The sequence below is a fragment of the Penicillium atrosanguineum genome (genome assembly GCF_028827265.1).
Source record: "Penicillium atrosanguineum strain IBT 20685 chromosome Unknown utg000004l_segment0_segment0, whole genome shotgun sequence".
NCBI classification, from domain to species: domain Eukaryota; kingdom Fungi; phylum Ascomycota; class Eurotiomycetes; order Eurotiales; family Aspergillaceae; genus Penicillium; species Penicillium atrosanguineum.
Window position 1 is genome coordinate 752,235 of NW_026623136.1, and position 22,708 is coordinate 774,942.

A 22,708-nucleotide genomic window follows, 5' to 3' on the forward strand; every position below is an offset into this window, starting at 1 on the left:
GACGACCTGCATCGGCAGACGATAATGGAAAAATGATGTCTCGATTCTGCATGTATGTGACTGAAATCTGCCGGTGTTTTCCATAGATGCTTTCGCTTTCAATGTACATTTATTATTCAAGTTTAAATCTTAGTTCGATTCCACCTATACTAATTGTTTCCAAGTGTATAAACATATCATTTGGTTCTCATATCAGGGTAGTTCTATGTTACAAACACAGGAATTATGTTCAGATATTTGGCGACAGTTGGTCGTATTTGACACACTGTTCCACGCTCTCAATGCTTGCCTGCAGCAATCCGCGAGCTTCAAGGCCAACCCAGACTCGAAGCATGGAGGTGTCACCCGAACGAACCGTCTGCAAGAAGGTAGAACCGGAACCGAGTTGTCGAAGAATAGGTAGGGAACTATAGAAATTGGTCAATCTTGCTTTAAAGTCATTTAGCTCGCGGCACAACTCACCTCTTGAAAATATCCAAGTCGGGATTAAGGCTTCGCCCAATGCCTTCGAGAAGAAGGCAGGAAATAACCACGTTCACAAAATCCCCTTCGAATCGGACGTGATGGCCACGGACCATTGTCAGGACTTCGCTCAGGACGTCACCGATCTTGATATTACCTAGGGCAAAGGTACGTGACTTGATACTTAAGATGAGATGCTGCATTTTGAGTGCGAAGATTTCCGGTTCAATGACCTCCTCTGGGGTACGGCAACGTTGAACCATCAAGTGGCCTGCGCGATAGCCATCAAACTCGGCAATGGCGCGGAAGAGATCTAAGAAGTTCCGTCGATTGAGATCGTTCAGCTCGGTGACAAGGCCGGTGTCGATGAAGATTAGCTGTGGGCGATATCCCTCGTTATTCAGTTTAGCGAGAGCAGATTCCCAAGCTCCACGGTCCTTGAGGTGCGGGCGTAGTCGTGCAAGTACGGCCTCCGTCACGTCCACCTCAGCCCGGGTGGGGGCATCTGTGGCTCGCGTATCTTTGTGAAGGGACAAGTCAAGTTCACTGGGTTTGTAAAAGCGGACCATAATATTCCCTGGGTGCAGATCTGCGTGAACAAAGTTATCGATTAGGAGCATGTGTAGGAACGCATCAAGGCCTTCGTTGGCGATCTCGTGCTGATAAACACCACCTCCGATATCCAGGAACTTGGCTAATGGAATACCCTGGGCGAATTCCTCGACAAGGACTTCTCGGGTAGTGTAATCCATATAGGGGTATGGGAACCAAGCTGTGGTGCGAGACTTGAACTTATTGCGGAATATCACAAGGTTGGTAGCCTCGATCCGCAAATCCAGCTGAAGCTTCATCATCTCCCCAAACTGATGTACCTCATCTGGGAATGACAGCCAATGCATGGTTGGAATAGCATTGATCAATGAAGCAAAGAATCCCATGATCCGCAAATCACGATGAATCATTTTCTCGACTCGAGGGTGCAGGACCTTGATTGCAACATAAGACGAGGGCACTCGCTGCGGTGAGCTCTTCACAAGTACATCAACGTTCTTCCAGACTTTCTCCCCGAGAGTACTGGGACCCTGGCCCAGCTCCTGTGTACTGTTCGCCAAGCTTGGCTTAAGCTTGGCCTTGTAGACTTGCGCAATGGCTCCAACGCCGAGTGGTTCTTCCTGAAACTCTTCAAAAATCTCATCAAACGGCAGTCCATTGAAGGCCTTTCGGATAGTGCGCTTGGTATTGCGGAGGGAATGAGCTGGAGCATTTGAGTGGAGAGAGGACATGATACTGCACATCTCAGGAGGGAAGATGTCGGTTCGGGAAGCGGCCCATTGTCCAAGCTATTAGAAAAATGAGATTAGCAAGCCGATAGATGAGACGAATGAGTGCTTGGTGGCGAGAGATTTACCTTGATAAAAGCAGGGCCCGCGCGCTCCATTGCCTTGACTAAGAAGCGATACCACCACAAAGTCCCAGACTGCGCATTGCTGTCACCGCCAATCCTCTTGCCAACCCATATCATAGGTACAGTCACAACGACCGGCATGAAGATAACGGCCAGATGCAGGAATCGAAAGCCAGTCGCAATGGGGTCCCAAACATAGTAATACCAGCAGACCCAGAGCGAGTGGCACAGCCTCGACAGACCTCGTGCACCCACCGGTACTGTCTTCCGGATTTCTTCGCGCGAAGCCTCTAGCATCTGCATCTCTCCGGTCTTTTCACCACCGTCTGAATCCTCCGCGAGCTTGAGAAAGGCGCTTGGCGCGAGAGCAGCCATGACAACCCCACCGATGACCGGCGCCCGTCGCGGGATGCGCCTCATAGGAGGACGCCATGACAGAGTTGAATGATTTCGTGAAACACGCGGTATTCCGCGAAAGAAACAACGGCCGAGGACCGCCCTCATGTTGAGTTCATAGGTTCATGAGAGGAGAAAGAGCAAGCGGTTCTCGATAACCTGATAACGCCTCGGCACATGCTACGTCATCGTAAACAGCGTGATCTTTGATCTATAAAATTACCTTGGAGCTATCCGCTATCCTTGATATACTCGACTCTATTGCATTCTTCAATTTGTAATTCCCTTCTCATAATCACCGAGCCTTTGCGATGAGCACGCCTTCGCTCTTCACAAGTCGTTGGGCCGTCCTCGGCAGGCGCATTCCGGTGCACATTCCTCGATCGGCTTCCGTCTCTCTCAGCCCAAATCATTACCTCTTCCGGTCGCTGGCAAAACCACTGCGTAAGAAGACAGCCGTGTCGATCTCATGGTTCTGAATTGCTTTCAGTGCCACTGGCCGCGGTGGCCCGAAAGCGGTTCCAAAGACCCATTAAACCACAAAAGTGGTTCGCTCGTCTTCAGCATTAAATGAGACCAAGATGGCCCCCCGGACTCCTCAATGGATTGACTTCCTTCATATCGTCGGATCCGTGTCATTGCGCCCGGCTTGTTCATCATGGGTCGCCCGGATTCCCAAGATGTGGAATCAAACCAAGAACCGTCAGTCTGGCGCGACTGGGTAGCTGTCTTCCTCTGGAGTGCCATAGGCTACCTGTGCATCATTGTGACCGTCGTTGGATATTTCAATCCATCTCTACTTCCAATCGACCCGGCTGCGCTGGTGTTCAATAAGAACATCTCTCCGTTCTTTGCCTTTTCGCAGGGATCGGGCCATTACCCGAAACCACATGGCGTCAAGATTGTCGCACTTGTTCCTTTCCACTATCATGAGCGGACTGAAATTTTAGACTGCTATTTGCAGGTAAGATCAGTCCTTTATGAAGTCATGCAGCGGTTTCTCACGATTCGTTAGAAAAATTTGGTTCGCAACCACGGCTTTCTCGACCAGGTCGTGTTTATTCCTCAGACGTCCGATCCAGTCAGCTTGGAATGGCTCTATTCATTGATCAAGCAGACTCAAGGATATGCGATCTCCCCACCTGGCCACGGCATGGAGTGGCATATTGCCAAAGACAACGTCATGTACATTCGCATTGACGGTGATGTCATCTATCTGGAGGATCACACCATCCCCACGATCGTGAAAACAAAATTGGACAATCCCAGCTCACTGATGGTATCCGCCAACGTTGTGAATGAGGCGGCGCTTTCCTCCCTCCATAGTCATCCGGGCATCGCCCTTCCATATCTCCCAGAGTTGCACCATATCGAACAGCCCTCCCGGTCCAAGTCGCAGCTGAGCCAGGATTGGCGCTCCTCAAGTCTCCCCCAATGGCGTGGACCAGCAAGCTTCAGAGTTCCAAAGGGGTTCAAAGCACCCTTCCAGGGACATCGTTGGCTTCTACCCGCGGAAGCAGGTTCAGATCGCGACCCCATTGCAGGATCAATATACACGGAAACCGGTCCTTCGCTCCAAGACTGGACCGTCAGCGCTCAGCAGCATTACTCTTTCCTGCACCACCTTGAGTATAACGATCTGGCTCCGTACAAGTTCCCACTGTGGATGGATCCTACAGAACCGATTAGCCAGAACTTTGGCTGTTTCTGGGGCCATGATGCCAACGCTCTGGGTGAGATTTTCGACCACCCAGGTGAAGATCTATCAAAGTCGTGGAGCAGACATAATGGTTCCCGCCCACATGTTTCTATCGATGGTAAGGGTCTAGCGGCTCATTACTCGGCTCGCTTGGGGCCTGAGGGGTTGGACTCGACCGATCTTTTGGACCGGTACCGTGCGTATGCGCAGGAGATGGTCTGCCTGCAGACAGCGTGATGTCTACTATAGAGATACTTCCACGGCCTCAGTGATCTGGCCGTTGGTATCTATGTACATATCAGAATAATTGAAACTTTTTTTTTTCTCTGACTCCAAAGGATGGATAATTCCGCTTTTTTCTTCTCTTTAAGTTCCCTCTCTAGAAGTCCATTACAGCACTTCGGCCGACCGGATTAGGTGAGAAACCACCTTGAAGTAACGGGTTTACCAATGTCTAAACACGTTCACCGCGTCCAAATTTAGAGCACACGTGTATGACAATCGTCTTCTCGCTGATCTGTTTTCGTCCGTCTATTGAGCAGCAATTTTCAAGCGCTGCGAGGCATCGCGGACCATTTCTTCCATCGTGTCCCGATAACCTTCAGGAAGTGCACCAGACTATACAAATTAGTAAATACTCATGGAAAAGGCCTCATGAAGCTTACCTCGTTTTTCAACAACTCTTGTACAAGGACAAAAGCGTTATCCCGATCTTTAGAAATTTGGGAACTGTTTGGCTCCTCAGATTCTTTCTTACTAGATGGATCTGCACTCAGTGTCGCTTTGAGAAGTTCCATCACTTCCTCTTTCTGGAGACAGTCGGTCACTGCAACACAACCAGACTTAGTGTTCGCCATCAAAGCCAAAGCAAACCATCCTTCACTTCGAACAACAGGCCATTGGGTCTGTGTAGTCATGGCACCAAGAGGACGAGCAACTCCTTCATGCAGATCGTACAGCTTGCCCAAGATTGAAACGACCTGCTCATCACCCTCGCGGCCTTTAGGGCTGATAGTCCGGCAAATAGAAGCAATAGTGCGACCAATCTCCGTCTGGATCGGCGCAGAGTCTGATTTCTCAAATAGAGACAGAAGCAGAGAGAGATATGTCCGACCATGTTCGGGAGAATTCGGATCTCGAGACAGAGGTGCCAACAGACGAGCAATATTCTCAACGGAAGAAATAATAATCTGTCGCGCAATCGATGCAGCCGAGAACTGGACCTGCGGGACAGAGTCATACGCCCACAACCGCGATACGGCAGGAATTATTCCGGCCTCTGCAAGGCTAACACGGTTGTCACCAGCGATAGCGAGATTCTTCAAGAATCCCAAAGCAGAGTGGAGGACTGCCCCATGCGCATCACTGTTAAGAACAGAGATGAGTTCCTCGTGAATCTTCAGGTCTCGCACCATCACTTGACAGACTTCGTCTGATCGAGCCAGGTTGCCAAGCATAACACATGCACAAATCTGAAGCTGATCCTCGTCAGAAACAACCCAGGCCTTCAATGTCTTTGAAAGAGCAGAGTCAAGAGGGTAGTACTCCATAAACAGCGACGAAGCCGAAACTTCAGCCAGGGCTTGGTTGATCTTGAGACGTGTCTGGAGAATGGCCTTGGTTTCTTCGACGGAAGTTTCGTCGATTTTGATGGAGAAAGACCGGCGCAATATGGCCAGGAAGTTTTCGACCAAGGTATTTGAAATGCAGGCGTTTTGGAATCTCTCGTTTTCCAGGTACTTGGAGAGAGAGCTGACCAGGGGTGAGAAGAATTCAAAACTTAATCCCTCGTCCTGAGCAAGATCTGTGAGTAGCAGGACTGTTCCACTGGGAGAATCCTCGACTCCTTGCGCTTTAGAAAGGTCTGCGTTAGCATGAAATAAGATATTGTCGATTGTGTAGTCAAACCTTGTTCAGAAGCCAGCTCAATCAAATCGTAGGAAAAGCTCAGCAGAGCATCGTTCTCGTTCATGGCACCATCTTTGAGCAGTTTCAGCAGAATATAAGCAGTCTTGTTGGCAGCCATTTGAGAGTGTGCGGGCTCTGAACTCCAATTAGTTTATGATAAGTGGTAAGGAGGAAAGGTCATCTCACCGTAATCCATGCAGATATTGTAGATCACAGGAATTGCAACCTGGGTCAAGTTCGGATTCGAGAAGTGTTTGATGATAGCCGAAGTGTAGTTGTCTTTAATGACAATCTCCCTGTTCTCATCTGATCGGTTCTCAGCGTCTATTAGCAATTACAGGACACGTGAACGTACCAGTATCGGCACAAGAATTGCCAACCAGACGCAAAGAGTGGAGTAACAATTTGGGATCAATCTCTTCCTTGGATGAGATGATCTCCAAGAAGAACGTCAAGATACCAGACTGGCCAAATGGAGTGCGCCATGATGCTTAGAACTGTTAGTAAAGACGTATCCGTTGGGGTTATTCGAACCTCACGATCACGACTTCCGTTGGCCAGAATTTCAGCTGCTTGAGCCAGATACCCGGAATTGCAGGACCAGAGACGCTGGATCGTCGTATGAACGCTCTGCAAAGTCTCGAGATTCCGCTTGCATCGGCGTGCATCGGCGTCTGCTTGCTCCAAGGATGCGTGGAGCTCCTTCAGATCAAAGCTGCTTCCAGCTTCAGCAATTCCCTCGGCATTTTCGATGATACTCTTCAACGAAAGGAGCATCTTCTTTTGTTCATCGGACTCAATCGTCTCCGTATCTCTGGATGGTAACGATGTAGATATTTGGGGCAGGCCTTGGATTACCTGATCCACAGAAGGTAATTCGAGCCCCGAAACTGGGGCAGGAACATGACCAGCGCTTTCGCCAGCTGGCGCGGTATATACTTCGCCTGAAGACATCGTCTTGTTTACGGTGGACCGAGCGCCAAGGTGAGGTGGTTGTCCTCGAAAGTGTGTAGGATCAATTGGAGAGTGGAGGCTTTTTCCCCAGTCTTTGATTGATCAGATGGTATGAGCCTATTCAATGGGTCTCGTAACAGCGGTGTGCTACGTATTGAGTCATGCAAGGCTGGTGGCTTCACGAGTGGAGGTTCGCGAGACGTCGCTTGCAAAGCGTCCTAATCGCAGTTCTGCCTGAGGTGGATTCAGGCATCATCTGATTCCAGTTCGGGTAACGCGCGGTGTTGTCAAGGGATGCTACCTGGCGAGAAATGGCGGTAATTGCGAATGATTGAAGAAGATGACTTGATTATATTGTCTCTATTCGTCAAATAAATCGCATCTTTGAAGCGTTTTCGCCTGAATGAAGTGAATCGTACTCGGTGTCCTACATAGTCGGCCAGGGGACACTTCCGCCTTGCCAAGCATCTTCCCCCAAGTTGGCCTCTCCGTTCCGTCAACATTGAACCCTCGGCCCTGTCTCTCCTTTATACTCTGTCAATTGGGTCTGCAAGCTTCTTGAATTCATTCTATTCATTCTCTTTTGTCAACTACCGCAAATTCCATCCCTTTCCGCCAACATGACGCGCGCTCAGCAGACCCTCTCCGTCCTCCTCCTCGTCTCCTCCGTACGTTGACAGCACGCCCCGAGGACATTTACCTCACATGTGGCTCTCGCTCACTTCGCATATAGCTCTACCTATCCCTCTACCTCGGTCTTGTTCCCCTGAACGAGACCGTCCAGACCGAAGTCATCCCCGTGGTACGTCCCGACATTCGACCCTTGTCTCCGCAAACAGCAGGAACTAACGCCTGATTAACTTAGCTCCCCTTCTACGCCGTCATCACTTTCGGATGCTATCTCTTGGGCCGTCTTGGTCTCGCGATCTTCACATTTAACGACGTCCCCGAGGCACACGCGGAGCTGCAGAAGGAGATCGAGCTGGCCAAGGTTGAGCTGCGCAAGGGCAACGTCGATGTCGACTAAATCCTGACAGCAGCATGTTATCTTGGATTCGATAATCTGGCATGTTCGCGAGCAGAAATCTAGACTTTGGACGCGGGAGCCCTCTACAGCTGTAGAAGCTGCGCCGGGCATTGATGAAGCACGCTGCTTTTGATTGCTGTTCGCCATCAATAAACATCCGTTTGATACCCTTCAAAATTACGTCTTTTATACTGGAGCGATACGTCATGCAACCCCCAAGGGTAGACTGGTATAGATTTGAGGATCAAGGAAATAACTTTTCTAGATTCATCAAGGATATCGTAATATTAACATGCCCGGGTCTATGCCCTACACCGGGATTTGGCAGCCAAAGATGGCAAAACAGCCACCAAGTAAATCAGAGCGCCGCGCAGAACGGAATGCAGTTCGCCTATGCAACACACTCCTCAGATAAGAGGGTTCTCCTTGGCCAGAGCATCGTGCTCATCGATGTCCCTTATCGAAAACGTTAGTTTATCGGATCGGCGCTTCAATTAGATAATACTTACTTAGCCTCCCAAGGGTAGCAGATCCACACGTCCTCGGTGGTGACAGAGGCGTGGTAACGACCGCTGTCCATCATGTCAGCGGGCAGAACACCCTTCTTCGCCTTGTTCTTGTTCTATAGTAGCCTATTAGTACCGAACCATTGACTAGAAAGTGGGTTATGCGACGTACGTGCAGGACGTAAACGAAGAAGTTAGTCTTCTCGCCCTCGCGGCCAAGCTGCTTCTGGGCGATCTCAACATCCTTCTCCAGCTCGCGCACGGCGTACTCCAGAGTAGTACGGGTATCGTCAACCTCGTCGACGATGAGGATGTTCTTGCCGATCAGGTTGGCCATTTCAAGGGAGCTCAGGTCGAGCCATTGTGTGCGGGTGACCTTGGTGCCGGGGACCTCCTCGGGGTCGTCGCGGCCGAGATCTTCGTAGAGGGAGAGACCGATAGCCTGGATGGGGATGTTGGGGTCACCGGAGCGCTTGAGGAAGGAACTGTTGGACAGAGGGTTGTTAGAGATGCGTTCCAAATATGATATCGTTAGGCGCGGAAGGGCTCAACATACCGGAGAATGCGAGCAGGGACGTAACCACCACCGCCAATAGCGATCATGAGGTTGGGGTGGAACTCCTTGAGGATAGTCTCGGCAGACTGCTGGCACAGCTTGTGCACCTATAGGTTCTTCCGATCAGCGCAGAACTCGAGACTCGATGCGATCCAAGATCCACAATCTCATTATATTCCAGAGACTATGATCGGCAATGACAGGGATCTCTTGGAAAAAGATCGCGGATCAAAAGTCAGACCCATACCTGGTTGTAGGTGACATAGACCTTCTGAGGCATGTTGGCGGATTGAAAGGTAGAATGACAAGAGGTGTCTTGAAAATGGAAGAGAATAGAAACCGAGTGTACCGGAGACTTCACAGACCGAAGGGAGCCCGAGTTAGGGAAAGAGAAAAAGATGATCCCACAGAAAAAGAAGAAAATTTCGGATCGGCATCTTTTTATCGGTGCCCCCCGGCGGGGTCTTATCTCCTTGACATTTGACTCTTGCCGAACTCCTTTACGGGGAAGTATACCCCTTCCTTTTTGTACTTTTTATGTCAATTTATATCTGCATTGTCCTTCGTCACTCATATGTTCATCCAAACCTCGTCTATAATATTCCAATCTTTCTTATGTCATGGATCCCCCAAACCCCCACATCTATGTGTACCAAGACGGCGCGGGGTACTCCTGCAGGAGCACGTATCGGCCCAGTTCTCGATTCTTATAGGCCACCGGATCGTGGAGAGTGTGAGTTCGGATATCTCTCCAGAATCGATCCAGGCCGACCTTCAGCGAAGTTGCGCGCGCACCAGTCACCTCGAACACGCCCGAGGTGACGCGGAGCCCGACATCTGTGGTAACCACCTTGACACTAGCGATCCACTCGGCCACGTCCCCTCGCTCCTCCGGCTTAAGCGCAAGTCGATTACTTTGGTACTTGCTGTAAATTGCTGATAGACGATCACCCGCGCGGTCTGCCAGTGCTTCGGTGGCGCGGAGATGGGCGAAGAAGTTGCCGTATCGCTCGAGAATATAGAACTCGTCGGTCGCGGATTCCTTATTATCGCCTCCAAAAGGCCATGCGCGAGTGGTTGCGATGGTGTAATTGGAGGCAAATTCGAGGGCACCGAGAGCAATTCCCAGGTAGAAATTGCTGAAGACGAGTTGGATACTAGTCGACGATGTTAGGGGATTAGTGGCAGCTGGGTGGATATGAATGTACTCACGTGGGAAGAAGCAGAGTTGGGAAGGCACCGGTCAAAACATCTTCGCGAGGCTGCTTGGTGCTCTCCTCCCACCCTAGAGCATCTGCCCAAGGCACACGAATGTTGTTGATCTTCACACCACCAGACTCGGTCAGACGCAGACCGATATTGTGCCAGTTGTGAGCAAAAACCACGCCCTCCTGTTTGGTAGGAGCCAGAGCAAATATGTGGCTATCGGTGCCTTCGAGGACCCCCTCCAAGACGGTCAGATCAGATACGACTCCGCCAGTGTTGAAGAATTTAGTTCCATTGAAGACAATGTGGTCGCCATCCGAAGTAATCTTCAGATCGCTGTCTCGAGGGTTGACAGCGCCGCCGACAAAGTAGTTATTGGTGATGATCAATTCATGAGTGCGCTCGATTTGCTCAGGTGTGCCAACAACATTCGCAGTGGTTGACCAGAGGAGGTGATAGCCCAGAAGCATACCAATGGAACTGTAGATAAATCAGCTACTATCATCAAGCTAAGTATCGGGTTCTTACCCATCAGCCTTGGCGACCTCACGGATGGCCTGGTATCCAACACTCCACGGCTGCTCTCCGCCTCCATACTTCTTAGGACCCAGGAGCTTCAAGAGGCCCGAGTGCTTCAGAAGAGCAATCTCAGCTCTGGGCGACTTGTTCTCTTGATCACGTTGAGCTGCATCCTGGCCCAAAACTTCAGCAACTTCGCGTACTCTGGCCAACCATGCCTCGGTAGTGTCTGGCTCATTGGCCCATTTGGCCTCGTATTGAGCATAGACAGCAGGATCTGTCTGCGGTACGTTTTCTTGGGCCATGACAGTATGAAGATGTAAACGATGCTAAAAGTGGGAGTTGATTAACCTGGGGAAAGGTCCGTTATATCTCTACTTATGTCGAGCCCGTAATTCACGTATGGCATGTTGTCCGCAGTTGATGATGTGATTCAGATTGCCCTCAAGCCTAAAAATTGGGGCTTGACATTGCAACAATTTCGTCAAGCAGGAGGAATATGTCGTTATTTGGGGTAGATCAAGCCCCACTGGGGGAGAACTACAGATTTTAAAAGTACACTGCACAAAGGAAACATTGCAAACAATTGAAGTTTATTGCGCAACAATCTAGGCCTCTCAGCCTCTTGAATCCATGAGATTCTCGGCCGACAAACTACGGCACTCTCATTCAGTATCACATGGCATCACATCACTCTTCTTTTCTTTTTTCTCCCAAAGAATCGCGAAGTATCACCCAATGGGATGTCCAGAAGAGAGTCCTGCAGCAAAAGATGAAATACAATATACCAACCCACCAATCCAGCCAGGAAACAGAATACACCACCCGATTTCCTGAGCGCAGCAGCCGCCGCCGCGTGGCCATCTGCCGCAGCAAAATAGCTGGCTGCCACGGTAAGGAATCCAATATCCACAAGGAAAAACACCAGGATGTATGCTATGTTGGTTGGGAGTGATGCGATGAGAAAGGTGAAGACGAACACCGTCCATAGGATCATAAAGAATCCCACGGCATTATTATATTGAGCCGTATCACTTCCGCCGTATGCCGTGGCAACGCCAAATGCCGGGGTCAAGAGAGCACCAAAGCCCGCGTAGAAAAGGCCTGTGATGCTCAGTATAAACGCTTTGCTCGTCGGATTATGTGTTGTTTCTTACCGAAAGCGCTGAAGACAGTATAGGCGAAACCATTTCCGATCGACAACTCCCACTGTGCTGTGATAACCAGACCGAATGCAGCGATAAAGAAGAAATTTGCCACAAAGACATTCTCTGTGGTGACTCCCCGCCACTCCATCAGGCTCAGTGAGAGGGTGGTCAGTGTCGTTCCGAACGCGCCCAGAGCCAGGGCAGACTGCATTCCACATCAGTTGTCTGATCTGTCGTTCGAGCCCAATGGACCTACCCCGGCACCGAGAGTTTTAGGGGTCACGGCTGTACACGGAACAGGAGTTCCCTGCTGCTCGAGATCCACAGACCCGGCAGCTTTGTCGTTATGAACAACATCTTTGGATGTCGTGGAACTCATCGTTGGCTTCGAAGAGCACTTCAACGTCACTTCAACGGCACTTCAACCGGGACAAACAAGTAAATTGAGAATAACGTTTCAAATATGACAACAAGCTATGATCTTCTACTTCTGAGACGATGTTTATATCGCCTGTTATAAAACAAGCTATCGCATCATCGTAAGCATAGATGGCATCAAGAACATCCCGGAATTGCCCCCTATTGATCTGCACGGTCTCGTTATGGGTCGAGTTTAAATCGAAAATCAGGCTTGGATTGGAGAGCATGACCATTTATCAGAGAGGATCCAGCGATCCATATGACGTGGGTTGGGTATTGCACAATCGGATTTCAGATGATGTGCTTGCCTCGTTCTTGCGATTTGGTCTCAGGTACTCCGCATCTGCAGAATCTACCCAGACAGAAGACTTGGGGTAAGCGCGGTATGAGAATTGAACTTACTTATCACACACAAGATACGCCCTTGTTAGTGTACATATCATCGGACCTCGGAGCTTCCTCTATAGCTGGTTGATCACTCTGTTCCGTGCCAGATGTCGTCTTTTCGTAGGGCTGTCAATGTGGTGGAATCAATGACTTACTCGGCCGAAAGGAGTCAGTCTTCATCCAGCTGCAATATATGCATTGATGTAGTGTGGCTTTCTCAATCCATTGACATTTTGTCGGTGAGATTCCGATGCCGCAGAAAGCGTGAACCCTGACCGAAAATATATCCACCCTCACGAGTCATTACCAAACGCCAATATTGGTTCCCAAGCGCAATCGGAATTGATTATTCAGAGATCGAATTTGAATTAAAAGTATGCCCTAGTTCTTGTACTTGCAAATTACTTGCGTAACAAATCAGACCTTTGTATAAATGCATCGTAGAGTATCTGCGCGACCGTTTTCAGATTCCCAACTTGACACTTGATCAAAAGTGAATTTCTTGTTTTATCTAAGATTCCGATATCTTCAATACATCAGGGCTTGTGGTTTAGGGGTATAATGCTCGCTTCGCATGCATGTAGCGATTCTGCGAGAGGTCCCGGGTTCGATTCCCGGCGAGTCCAGTTTTTTGCCTTTTTTTTTTTTTTTTTTTTTTTCCGTGGCGTTTCCCGAGGCGGGCTTAGTGTGGGGACACGACACACCCGGATGCTAGCTAGGTCGATCGAGACTTGTAATTCAACCTCAAATTTTTTTTCCCTTACAAACAATATGAATTGACAGCCTGTGAGAAGATAAAACATGGTAAGGATAGAGAGCGTACCAGCACAGAAAGAAATCGTATAACCTTCTTGAATAAATTAGATACTCGACTGGAACCAACGCTTGTCAATAGATACAGTCTATCTCCCATATATATAAAAAGACTCAAAAGAACAGCGCTTAAAACCGACAATTTTTGAAGTAGGGGTATCTTGACAGGAAATTGACAGGAATCGTATGAACAGACTGACTCGAATAGTCCTCAAACGAAGCATCTAAACAACAGTGTTTTCGTCGGAGGCATGTGCATCGGGGTTGACGGAAAGAATCTCAAACCCACCCTCATCTCGATCTTCACCCTTCTGGGGCCATAAAATCTGGTGCGAGAGAATGGCCCGAACCATCTTGTAAACAACAAAGAAGTACATGAGCAGCAGAGGAGCAATTGCCGCACATCCAACAATGTTGATCGCTTTGCATGAGAACGCCTTTCCAATAGCAAAGGTAGCAGTGATCAATGCAGTGTTCGGGAAGATGAACGAGTACCAGGTCATCGAGAATTGCAATCGACCTGGGCCAATTGCAGACCAATGGGCTGCACTTGCAATGAGAAAGAAGAATATAGCCAATCTATCGAAAGATTAGCGAGGAACGATGGAAGAAAAGGGACTGACTCACCCCCATAACCACAGCATGGAGAAGTCAACCACCACCCTCAGAATATCCGCTGCTAGAGGACCATTGCTCATGAAGTCCGCGGGGAACGCGCGTTTCGCTTCAGATGCCATATTTACAAGACCTGCGACGGTAAAGCCACTAGGTCCCACGGAGACGAACATTCCCGGTCGAATATTCTCCTTGGGAAGCTTTTGCGTCATAAGTCGATATATAAAGGCAGAATACACCATCAATGACACCAGAAATCCAACACCTTGGATGGTAGTACCTCCCACGATGATGCGCAGGGCGCGTGAAGGCTCCACCTTTGCGCTGAGAATACCAGCATGAGGACCGATAATGAGCATCGGGTACGCAGGAAAGATCCAGATGGGAGTCATTTGGGCGATGGTAAATGTCTGGGTGGACCAACTAGGAGATATTAGCGACGAATATCCCGCCCAAGTTCAGCAAAACTTACAGGGTGAGATAAATGCCAGCAGAGAAAATCACAGCGAGACCGGCATCTATCCAAAACAAGATGCCAACCGCCTCGAGTAACCACGGACCGGCTTTTCCAGGTCCATATTGAGAAATGTTGATGAGGATTGTACCGAAAGATACCATCGAAGCAGGAATGAACAGGGACTCAGTCGGATGCAAAAAGGAGGCTTTAAAAGTATAGGGATAGTAATAGAACCGGGCTAGCAGAAGGCCCCAAATGAGAAGGTAAAGTGCAATGTTTATCAAAAAGATGACGACTCCAATAGTCTCCAGACCGCGGAAACGATAAGGTACTTTAGCGAGTTAGTCGAAGTCTCGGACTGAGGTTGGACTTGAATTTACCTTCGTATAGAACATTGGCCAGACCACCCGTGGCCATAGTCAATGTGAAATAAGCCCAGGTAATATGGCGAATCCGTTTCTTCCAACTGAGACGGGAAGGCGGCGTATCAGTGAACCTCCGATTGAGCGAGAAATCATTCTGGTCTCGACAATGGTTACATTCCTTATTGGCCGTCGCATCCGTCACCCGAGACGAGGCTCTCTGCAGCGCCGCCTCCAAAGCAGTAGTGTGAACCTCGCGCGTACCACTACCGGGGCTATCAGCGAGTTCAGAGAGAATGCGCTCGGCATCTTCTATAGTAGGGGTGCGATAACCGTCGTCGCCGGGACTTCTCATATGCCGGGGCACCTGAAGTTCATCCATGGCGATTTCAGCCTAGCGGGGAATATGGGAGCCCAAGCGCAGCCAATCTTCCCTCTTTTGCCACCTTTTCCTGTGCGACCTGCCTTGAACCGATCATAGATGGGGGCAGAATATGGCTATAATCGCAGAAAGTCCGGAAACCTAGAAGGGTATCGCACGGGGGGTAACAGGTTTAATTAATTGACATAGGGGCGAAATGCGGAGCCCAGTCAGGCAGGTTGAATTCTGGGATCGACCGTCATTCGAGGTGGAGACGTGCATTAGTCGAATAGCCCGGTTTTGTAAGATGACGCGGAGCTTGTGCTATGGGTTTTAGTGGACAAAGAGCCCTTTAATACCCCCAGAATCGAAAAAGGAAAAGGTCATTGCGTGGGGCGGGTATTCGCTCCATCGCCGCATTCGATTAGTCGAGCTTAGTTTTGCTCGGGAATCGGCACGTTCATTTTACAATTTACGGAAACTGCCGCCGCTGACCAGTGCTCATCAGTACTCGCTCGGTGACTGGCAATTGGAGTATTAGTGTGCCGGTGTCACTTTTCTATAGCATATCTAGGATGTAGATCAGTGTACGTGATTGGTATGTTTAGATATATCGTGCCTTGCAGCCCGCGGTTTGATAGAGCGGGGGCGTGACGCCATAGGTCCATCGGACCAGCATAACACGGCCTAGAAGGAATGCATGGCTGCTATGTATGAGTGACAGGCCCGGGTGAAGATGGCTGCATGATCAGTAAGGATGGCCGATATCATGTATTCATTGTATAAATTCCTACCAGGTACAAGCCGAGTCGACGGGTCGGCGGACTCGTGAATGGATCTCCCCGACATCTTGGCAGGCCCTGGCTCAAGCCACGACCTTATTCTGGGAACTAGATTCAACCAGAGATCTGGCTTTCCGATCTAGTCAATTCTAGTTGGAATTCTAATTCTGACCACATTAGATCCAGCTTTCCACCCCAAAGAGAGAAAAATGGCCCAAAGAAGAAATAGGGCTTAGGGTTGCAGCCTGTGGCGTGCCGAGGTATCAGGAGCTGTCACTGCGTGAATACGAGCGTCAATCCTCCATCGAACATCAAACTTCCTCTCTATTGTTCTTCAAGCTCGAACGCGTCAACCATGCCAGGAGTTACGGATAATCGCAAGTCCGTGCTGATCACGGGGTAAGATCTGCTTGACGCGAGATACCGGGGCCCGCGCTTAATGCTGACGACTATAAGATGTTCCCCTGGCGGAATCGGGAACTCCCTTGCGCGCGAATTCCATCAGAGTAATCTGCGCGTGCTTGCCACTGCTCGGGATGCCGCGAACATTGCCGATCTCGCCGAGCTCGGTATCGAGACTCTGAGTCTAGTGGTTGATGACCTCGAGAGTGTCAAAGCGTGTTTTGCTGATGTCGAGACCAGACTTGGTGACAAAGGCCTTGACTATCTGGTAAACAATGCGTGAGTAGTTTTCTTTCATACAGCCAACTAGTTGAATATATCTGACTAACTGTGCATCTTTAGTGGCCGAAGTATGTCAACAACGTGGAGGATACTAAGTGTATACTTCAGAACCTAACTAATTATAGACTACACGGTGCCTGCCATGGAGGTTGAGATCTCTGAAGTGCGAAAGACCTTCGAAACGAATTTGTTCGCCGTGATTACCATGTGCCAGACATTCCTGCCGTTGCTCATCAAAGCCAAGGGCACCATTGTCCAGGTTGGATCTGTGGCTGGGGTGCGTCCAAATCATCATCTTTCAATAGATTGAGACTACATATACTGATGCTTGACAGATCATTCCCTACGTGTTTGGATCCGTTTACAACGCGTCCAAAGCTGCGCTACACTCATTCAGTGATACTCTCCGAGTCGAGCTGGCTCCTTTCGGGTATGTTTGATCCGTGCTGCGTATTGATTATACACCACCTAACATCGATAGGGTGCATGTGACTACTATTGTGACTGGAGGTGTCCAGTCTCGCATTGCGCGCACCCAACGAACATTGCTGCCAAACTCCATGTATACTCCTATCGAGAGTGAGTACTCGCGCCGCGTCACACACAGCCAGCACAACGCGATGCCCCATGATGCCTATGCTCGCAGCGTGGTAGCTCAAGTCCTGTACGGTCCGGCGCCGTGGCGCTGGTTGTGGCCGTGGGCCAAGGGTCGCAAGGCATGGATCTGGGAAGGACACCGCAGCTGGCTGATTTGGTTCCTGGTGGGAGGCTGGGCCTGGAACGGACTGTTTCAACGGATGATGACGAAGATGTTCAAGCTGTGGAAGATCAAGGGATCCAAATAAATACCTAGGTAAATGTGAAGTAAGAGAAATGTACAAGAGAGTCGAGAGTCGCGCACCCTGTAGGACCCGAGGTTCTGCTGAGTCAGCCAGGAACGGCCGCTGGTTGGCTGCATCACCCGATTTTACCGCGATGCAATGTCATCCCGAGAAAAAGAAAGCTGTTCTCCCGGCCCCGACTTTCCATAACTCCCTTGGGCTTTAGACCTACACTTCCTCTCTCACCCCCTCTCCTCTCTACATCCTCATTCATCATGTTCAAGCTTGCCCGCGGTCGCCCCATTGCCGCGGCCTTCAAGGCTGCGACGGTGAGTTCCTCCCGATGCCGTACTCTCGGGCCGTACCCGTTTTTTGTCGGTGTCGGTTTACTGATGCGACGAATACTATCCAGGGTCCCTCCGTCCAATCCCGTCTGGCTATGCAGCAGAAGCGTAACCTGTCCATCCACGAGTACCTGTCCGCCCGTCTCCTCAAGACCGTATGTGAACCGAACCGCGTCTCGATCCCTGCCTCGGTCGCGAGGATACTGGTTTTTTTTTGGACCGAACCGGGTCGCTGATAATCAATACAGTATGGCATCGGTGTTCCCAATGGCGAGGTCGCCCGCTCTGGCGAGGAGGCCGAGGCTGTCGCCAAGTCCATCGGTATGTCCTGTCCCTGCCGCAAACCCCCTTCTGGGCGCTTCTAACCAAGCATGAACAGGTAACGACGATATGGTTATCAAGGCCCAGGTCCTCGCCGGTGGCCGTGGTAAGGGTCACTTCGACAACGGTCTCAAGGGTGGTGTTCGCGTCATTTACTCGTGAGTAGCGTCAAAATGTGTTGATTGCCGAAGATTGGATCTAACTTGCCGACTTTCAAGACCTACCGAGGCCAAGATGTTCGCCAACCAGATGATTGGCCACAAGCTCATCACCAAGCAGACTGGCGCCGCCGGCCGTGACTGCAACTCCGTCCTCATTTGCGAGCGCAAGTTCGCTCGCCGCGAGTTCTACCTCGCTATCTTGATGGACCGCGCTCTCCAGACCCCCATTATCGTCTCTTCCTCCCAGGGTGGTATGGACATTGAGGCTGTCGCCAAGGAGAACCCCGAGGCTATCACCACTACCCCCATCGACATCAACACCGGTGTCACCGATGAGATTGCCCGCACCATCGCTATCGACCTCGGCTTTTCCGAGCAGTGCATTGAGGAGGCCAAAACCACCATCCAGAACCTCTACAAGGTCTTCATGGAGCGCGATGCTACCCAGATCGAGATCAACCCCCTGTCTGAGACCTCTGACCACCAGGTTCTGGCTATGGATGCCAAGCTTGGCTTTGACGAGAACGCCGAGTTCCGCCAGAAGGAGGTCTTCTCGTGGCGCGATCACTCCCAGGAGGATGCTGATGAGGTCAAGGCTGCTGAGTATGGACACAATTTTCCCTGCAATCGCTAAGGCAATCTGAACTGACTTTCTAATCTAGGCACGGCCTGAACTTCATCAAGCTGGACGGTGACATTGGCTGCCTGGGTAAGAGCCTATGAAAACACTTGACATACTGGACGTAGCTAACTCGGAAATAGTCAACGGCGCCGGTCTTGCCATGGCCACTATGGATATCATTAAGCTGAATGGCGGTAGCCCTGCCAACTTCCTCGACGTCGGCGGTGGTGCTACCCCCGCTGCCATCAAGAGCGCTTTCGAGCTGATCACCAGCGACCCCAAGGTGTCCGCCATCTTCGTCAACATTTTCGGTGGTATTGTCCGCTGCGACGCCATCGCCCAGGGTTTGATCAACGTTGTGCAGGAGATGGGTCTCCGTACTCCCATCGTCGCCCGTCTCCAGGGTACCAACATGGAGCAGGCTCACAAGCTGATTAACGAGTCCGGCCTCAAGATCTTCTCCATGGAGGACCTCCAGAACGCCGCCGAGAAGTCGGTTCAGTTCTCCAAGGTCGTCAAGATGGCCCGTGAGATCGATGTCGGCGTTGAGTTTACCCTGGACATCTAAGGATCTCACATGGGGCATGCATTGGGCCTGTGAATTGCAGTGATATTCTAGAGAACATCTGTTATGCGGCGCCCGTTCCTGTGTCATTTAATTTTATTTTGTCACTGTATTCTTGAGTGTTTCTATGACTTTTATATCATTTCCTAATCGGAAGGGGAACTGAGTTGATCTGAGATTTTCGAGACGTACATTAGAGGCACTGTTTTCAAATTTACACTCCATTATATCCTGAGCCACTCTTGAGAAGGCTTCGCCGAAGACCAGCACCTTCCTTTGACTCGCAGCGACAAAGAATGTGTATCGCTATCCCTATAGAACGTCCAGAGCTTGTGGTAGTCTGGCCAGGGTACACATGGCGTTGGTCACGCCCCAGCTATTTGTGTAGAGTTGTAACGATTATCTCTTCGAGAAATTCATCATTCTGTGAGCATACTGATTGGAATTAGTTGGAATATCCAAGGAATTGTGACGATATTTGCACTCGCTGAAGCACCAGAATATTCAATAGCTCCGTCTTCTCAACTGCAAGAAAGACAAGCTCGAAGGGAAGGTTCCCTGCGATATCGCACTGTTGACCATCTGTGCTGCATTTTCTTCCTTGCCTTTCATCAATCATATAACGAGTCACTTGTTCTACACATCGTAGGATTATATCTGGAAAGTCTTCAAATATACCGTAACTAGATGTAGATCTGTTCGAATCTTAGCAGTAACCTGAATATGCTTTCCCACCAGAGCCATCAGAGTAATGTCGGCTATTTCTGCGTTTCTAGAGCCACTGCAGTGGATAATTGACAGAAAATGAGAGATCAAAGCCATTGTGCCATGGGTCCTGATATTTTCAGAGCTCCACGAGTGCCTGTGTCACGAACTCATCTCTTGGATCAAAAAGAAGCCTTAAAGATATAAGTTTATTGGAAGAGTCAACTGAAGTAGAAATATGGGATATATGAACGAAGAAGACAGATATAGAGAGGGGAATGTCGTAGAGCTCGCAGTGCCTGATATTCTGGTATTGTCTGTGATATCGTTAAATTATGATCAGAAGTGAAAAAAAAGTAAAGACCAGATGAAGATCCAGTCCCCGAATACTTCTCACTTATCTGATATCGCGAGACCGTCTAGACCGTCTAGACACATATTTTCCTCGAGCTGTTCCTCACTTCCATCATCCCATAGTCCCCTGTTCCCACTTCGGGCAAATCTTTGCGCAACCTGCCTTTCGTCACACAAACTTCCACCGAGAAGCTCGCAGTCCACTATGGACCGGGATCTGAGTACCGACGTCGAACACATCAACAAGGCTCAGAAAACACCCTCTCTCGATGGCCAGCCTCACACTGAAATCACGTCTGCGAAGACTCGACCTCAATCCCACGAAGATATGCACGTACTGCCTTATGCGAGATTATATTGACCACCGCTGACAATAAGAGCAGGGCCCACGAAGAGCATAACAACGAGCACTACAGAAAGTGCGATATTTTGGGCAAGCTACCCCTAGAGCTCGTGCTTCTTGTTACAGGGTCCTTAAAACTCTCAGAGTTCCTTCACCTTCAGAGAGTATGTATATCACCTCTTTTCGATTACTTCGAAACCTCTTTGGAAATAGGAAACTCACGTCTATAGGTATCACGCCGATGGACCCAGGTCCTATCCCCGCGCTCGGTACGTTTGGATGCACTTCGAGCCACATTGGGAGACTCTGTGTTAGCCTCAATCAATAGCTTGGAAGATGATGCAGCCGACGCAACCCTCCTTTCTCTCATGAAGAGAAGGGTTCGGCTGGAGCGGGGAATCCCAGTTTGTAGCTATACTGCCGGATACCTGCCAAGTTCGTTGGTAAATGGTATGAGCTATTCGAACGGTACATGTGCATGGATCGATTGGAATGCCGAATCTAGCCACCGAAATACCATCAAGCTCCTGGATTTAGAGAGTGGCATGAGAACACAACTGACCACAGGAGGGGAGACCGGAACAGAGACCCATCTGGTGGTTCTTCGAATATCGAACACGCTCATTGCAGCTACTGCAGAGAATGGGCCTTGCCATGTTTGGCGTCGCAGCACCTATGAGCACAAGTTCTTTCAAATCCCATCGAGGCACGGCCTTCCCGTCCATGTTGTGATCAACGGAACTAAGGTCATAGTCACTTGGGTTCATCTTTCGGGAATTGCACAACCACATAAAGGCGTTCACTGGTGCTTTGATTCAGGCGTCGTGCGGAGCTTTGACATTGAAAGTAGTGTGGATCTGTTGGTGCCACATCCCCAGGAAGATCAATTCTCGCTTTTTAGTTTATCATTCGACCCTTTGACAGAGCCGCAACGGCGCGTTTTCTCATTGCACGCCCAGAAGTTTGCCCTCGACAGTACTGACAGATTCAATTTGATATCTTCACGGGATGATGCTCTTCCCACAGAGTTAGTCGGCAGTCTATGGGCTGAGAGGTGGACGGGGACCCCTCCGACATGCCCTGGCCAAGCTAGCGCTTTCTGGATTCGGCAGAGGGGTACTTTTGACCTCCTCTATCTCTCCTATGAGCCAGAGACCGACCAGGTTGTCATCAACACGCTGCCAAATCCTGACGCCATCCAATTTACCTACTCTACCATTGTCCACGTTGATAAAGATGTGGTCTATGGTGTAAGCATGGACCATGGCAAGGTTTTGATTCTGGGCACTGAGATGAGGAGCGATTCGGATCCCTCTGCGCCCGTTGTGTGGCATTATCATTCTATCCGATACCAGCAGACCCTCAAAGAATGCCGCTGGATGTCCGGAGATCAGCGATTCGTGGTCTATGCCCGCCAACGTCAACTGAAGGTGATGGTCTTTGAAGATTCCTTCTCAAAGTATCCTGCAACTTTACGTTAGATCGCTTTGTTAAGCAACCATGAAACAGTTGTTCTAGTCATTCTTAGACAGCTCTTTGAATATAGTTCTAGATTGATCCGAAACGAGGTCGTAAAAGATCGTAAAAGACCTGTAGACCAAGATCTAAAGTGAGGGTGGGATAGATGTCTGGATCAATGTCTTGACATTCGAATGAGTAGTAGGGATCCCCATAACTGGATTTAGAGATCGACAGAGCCAGAGGTGCACAGAGAAACCTGAATCAGGTAGCGAAAAAAATCGGGAAGCTAGCATAGAGCTATCGGGACCGGGACAGAAATAGTGCGGTTTTCTGCAACGAGCTCG

General features: G+C 49.8%; 11 protein-coding genes across 11 annotated transcripts; 4 read left to right on the forward strand and 7 right to left on the reverse strand.

Moving 5' to 3' along the window:
* Positions 1–229: 229 nt before the first annotated feature.
* N7443_005585 (ABC1 kinase family protein) lies at positions 230–2,371 on the reverse strand (the record flags this gene model as incomplete). Its single annotated transcript, XM_056885641.1, has 3 exons — positions 230–407; positions 463–1,802; positions 1,871–2,371. The coding sequence occupies 3 exons, from the start codon at positions 2,369–2,371 to the stop codon at positions 230–232; spliced, it is 2,019 nt and encodes a 672-aa protein (XP_056741089.1).
* Positions 2,372–2,921: 550 nt separating this feature from the next.
* Positions 2,922–4,199, forward strand: N7443_005586 (uncharacterized protein; the record flags this gene model as incomplete). Its single annotated transcript, XM_056885642.1, has 2 exons — positions 2,922–3,227; positions 3,279–4,199. The coding sequence occupies 2 exons, from the start codon at positions 2,922–2,924 to the stop codon at positions 4,197–4,199; spliced, it is 1,227 nt and encodes a 408-aa protein (XP_056741090.1).
* A 294-nt stretch (positions 4,200–4,493) lies between these two features.
* Positions 4,494–6,824, reverse strand: N7443_005587 (uncharacterized protein; the record flags this gene model as incomplete). The annotated part of the gene is made up of 6 exons (XM_056885643.1): positions 4,494–4,580; positions 4,628–5,814; positions 5,871–6,005; positions 6,057–6,176; positions 6,226–6,360; positions 6,410–6,824. The coding sequence occupies 6 exons, from the start codon at positions 6,822–6,824 to the stop codon at positions 4,494–4,496; spliced, it is 2,079 nt and encodes a 692-aa protein (XP_056741091.1).
* Positions 6,825–7,444: 620 nt separating this feature from the next.
* N7443_005588 (dolichol-phosphate mannosyltransferase subunit 3) lies at positions 7,445–7,851 on the forward strand (the record flags this gene model as incomplete). Its single annotated transcript, XM_056885644.1, has 3 exons — positions 7,445–7,492; positions 7,558–7,626; positions 7,690–7,851. 3 exons carry the CDS (start codon positions 7,445–7,447, stop codon positions 7,849–7,851), a joined length of 279 nt encoding a protein of 92 aa, XP_056741092.1.
* Positions 7,852–8,258: 407 nt separating this feature from the next.
* On the reverse strand, positions 8,259–9,193 carry N7443_005589 (xanthine phosphoribosyltransferase; the record flags this gene model as incomplete). The annotated part of the gene is made up of 5 exons (XM_056885645.1): positions 8,259–8,307; positions 8,361–8,473; positions 8,530–8,842; positions 8,914–9,020; positions 9,161–9,193. 5 exons carry the CDS (start codon positions 9,191–9,193, stop codon positions 8,259–8,261), a joined length of 615 nt encoding a protein of 204 aa, XP_056741093.1.
* Positions 9,194–9,556: 363 nt separating this feature from the next.
* Positions 9,557–10,589, reverse strand: N7443_005590 (Cytochrome c oxidase assembly protein cox16; the record flags this gene model as incomplete). Its single annotated transcript, XM_056885646.1, has 2 exons — positions 9,557–10,070; positions 10,126–10,589. The coding sequence occupies 2 exons, from the start codon at positions 10,587–10,589 to the stop codon at positions 9,557–9,559; spliced, it is 978 nt and encodes a 325-aa protein (XP_056741094.1).
* Positions 10,590–10,643: 54 nt separating this feature from the next.
* On the reverse strand, positions 10,644–10,943 carry N7443_005591 (uncharacterized protein; the record flags this gene model as incomplete). The annotated part of the gene is made up of 1 exon (XM_056885647.1): positions 10,644–10,943. The coding sequence occupies one exon, from the start codon at positions 10,941–10,943 to the stop codon at positions 10,644–10,646; it is 300 nt and encodes a 99-aa protein (XP_056741095.1).
* Positions 10,944–11,323: 380 nt separating this feature from the next.
* On the reverse strand, positions 11,324–12,165 carry N7443_005592 (uncharacterized protein; the record flags this gene model as incomplete). Its single annotated transcript, XM_056885648.1, has 3 exons — positions 11,324–11,742; positions 11,796–11,991; positions 12,043–12,165. The coding sequence occupies 3 exons, from the start codon at positions 12,163–12,165 to the stop codon at positions 11,324–11,326; spliced, it is 738 nt and encodes a 245-aa protein (XP_056741096.1).
* Positions 12,166–13,630: 1,465 nt separating this feature from the next.
* On the reverse strand, positions 13,631–15,222 carry N7443_005593 (tellurite-resistance/dicarboxylate transporter family protein; the record flags this gene model as incomplete). The annotated part of the gene is made up of 4 exons (XM_056885649.1): positions 13,631–13,985; positions 14,034–14,444; positions 14,494–14,809; positions 14,859–15,222. The coding sequence occupies 4 exons, from the start codon at positions 15,220–15,222 to the stop codon at positions 13,631–13,633; spliced, it is 1,446 nt and encodes a 481-aa protein (XP_056741097.1).
* A 1,116-nt stretch (positions 15,223–16,338) lies between these two features.
* Positions 16,339–19,504, forward strand: N7443_005594 (sugar kinase; the record flags this gene model as incomplete). Its single annotated transcript, XM_056885650.1, has 13 exons — positions 16,339–16,382; positions 16,440–16,653; positions 16,728–16,764; positions 16,793–16,944; positions 17,003–17,097; positions 17,149–17,428; positions 17,773–17,817; positions 17,901–17,987; positions 18,081–18,153; positions 18,212–18,311; positions 18,372–18,903; positions 18,999–19,023; positions 19,077–19,504. 13 exons carry the CDS (start codon positions 16,339–16,341, stop codon positions 19,502–19,504), a joined length of 2,112 nt encoding a protein of 703 aa, XP_056741098.1.
* Positions 19,505–20,765: 1,261 nt separating this feature from the next.
* On the forward strand, positions 20,766–22,384 carry N7443_005595 (F-box domain protein; the record flags this gene model as incomplete). The annotated part of the gene is made up of 3 exons (XM_056885651.1): positions 20,766–20,894; positions 20,939–21,067; positions 21,134–22,384. The coding sequence occupies 3 exons, from the start codon at positions 20,766–20,768 to the stop codon at positions 22,382–22,384; spliced, it is 1,509 nt and encodes a 502-aa protein (XP_056741099.1).
* Between the last annotated feature and the right edge of the window lie 324 nt (positions 22,385–22,708).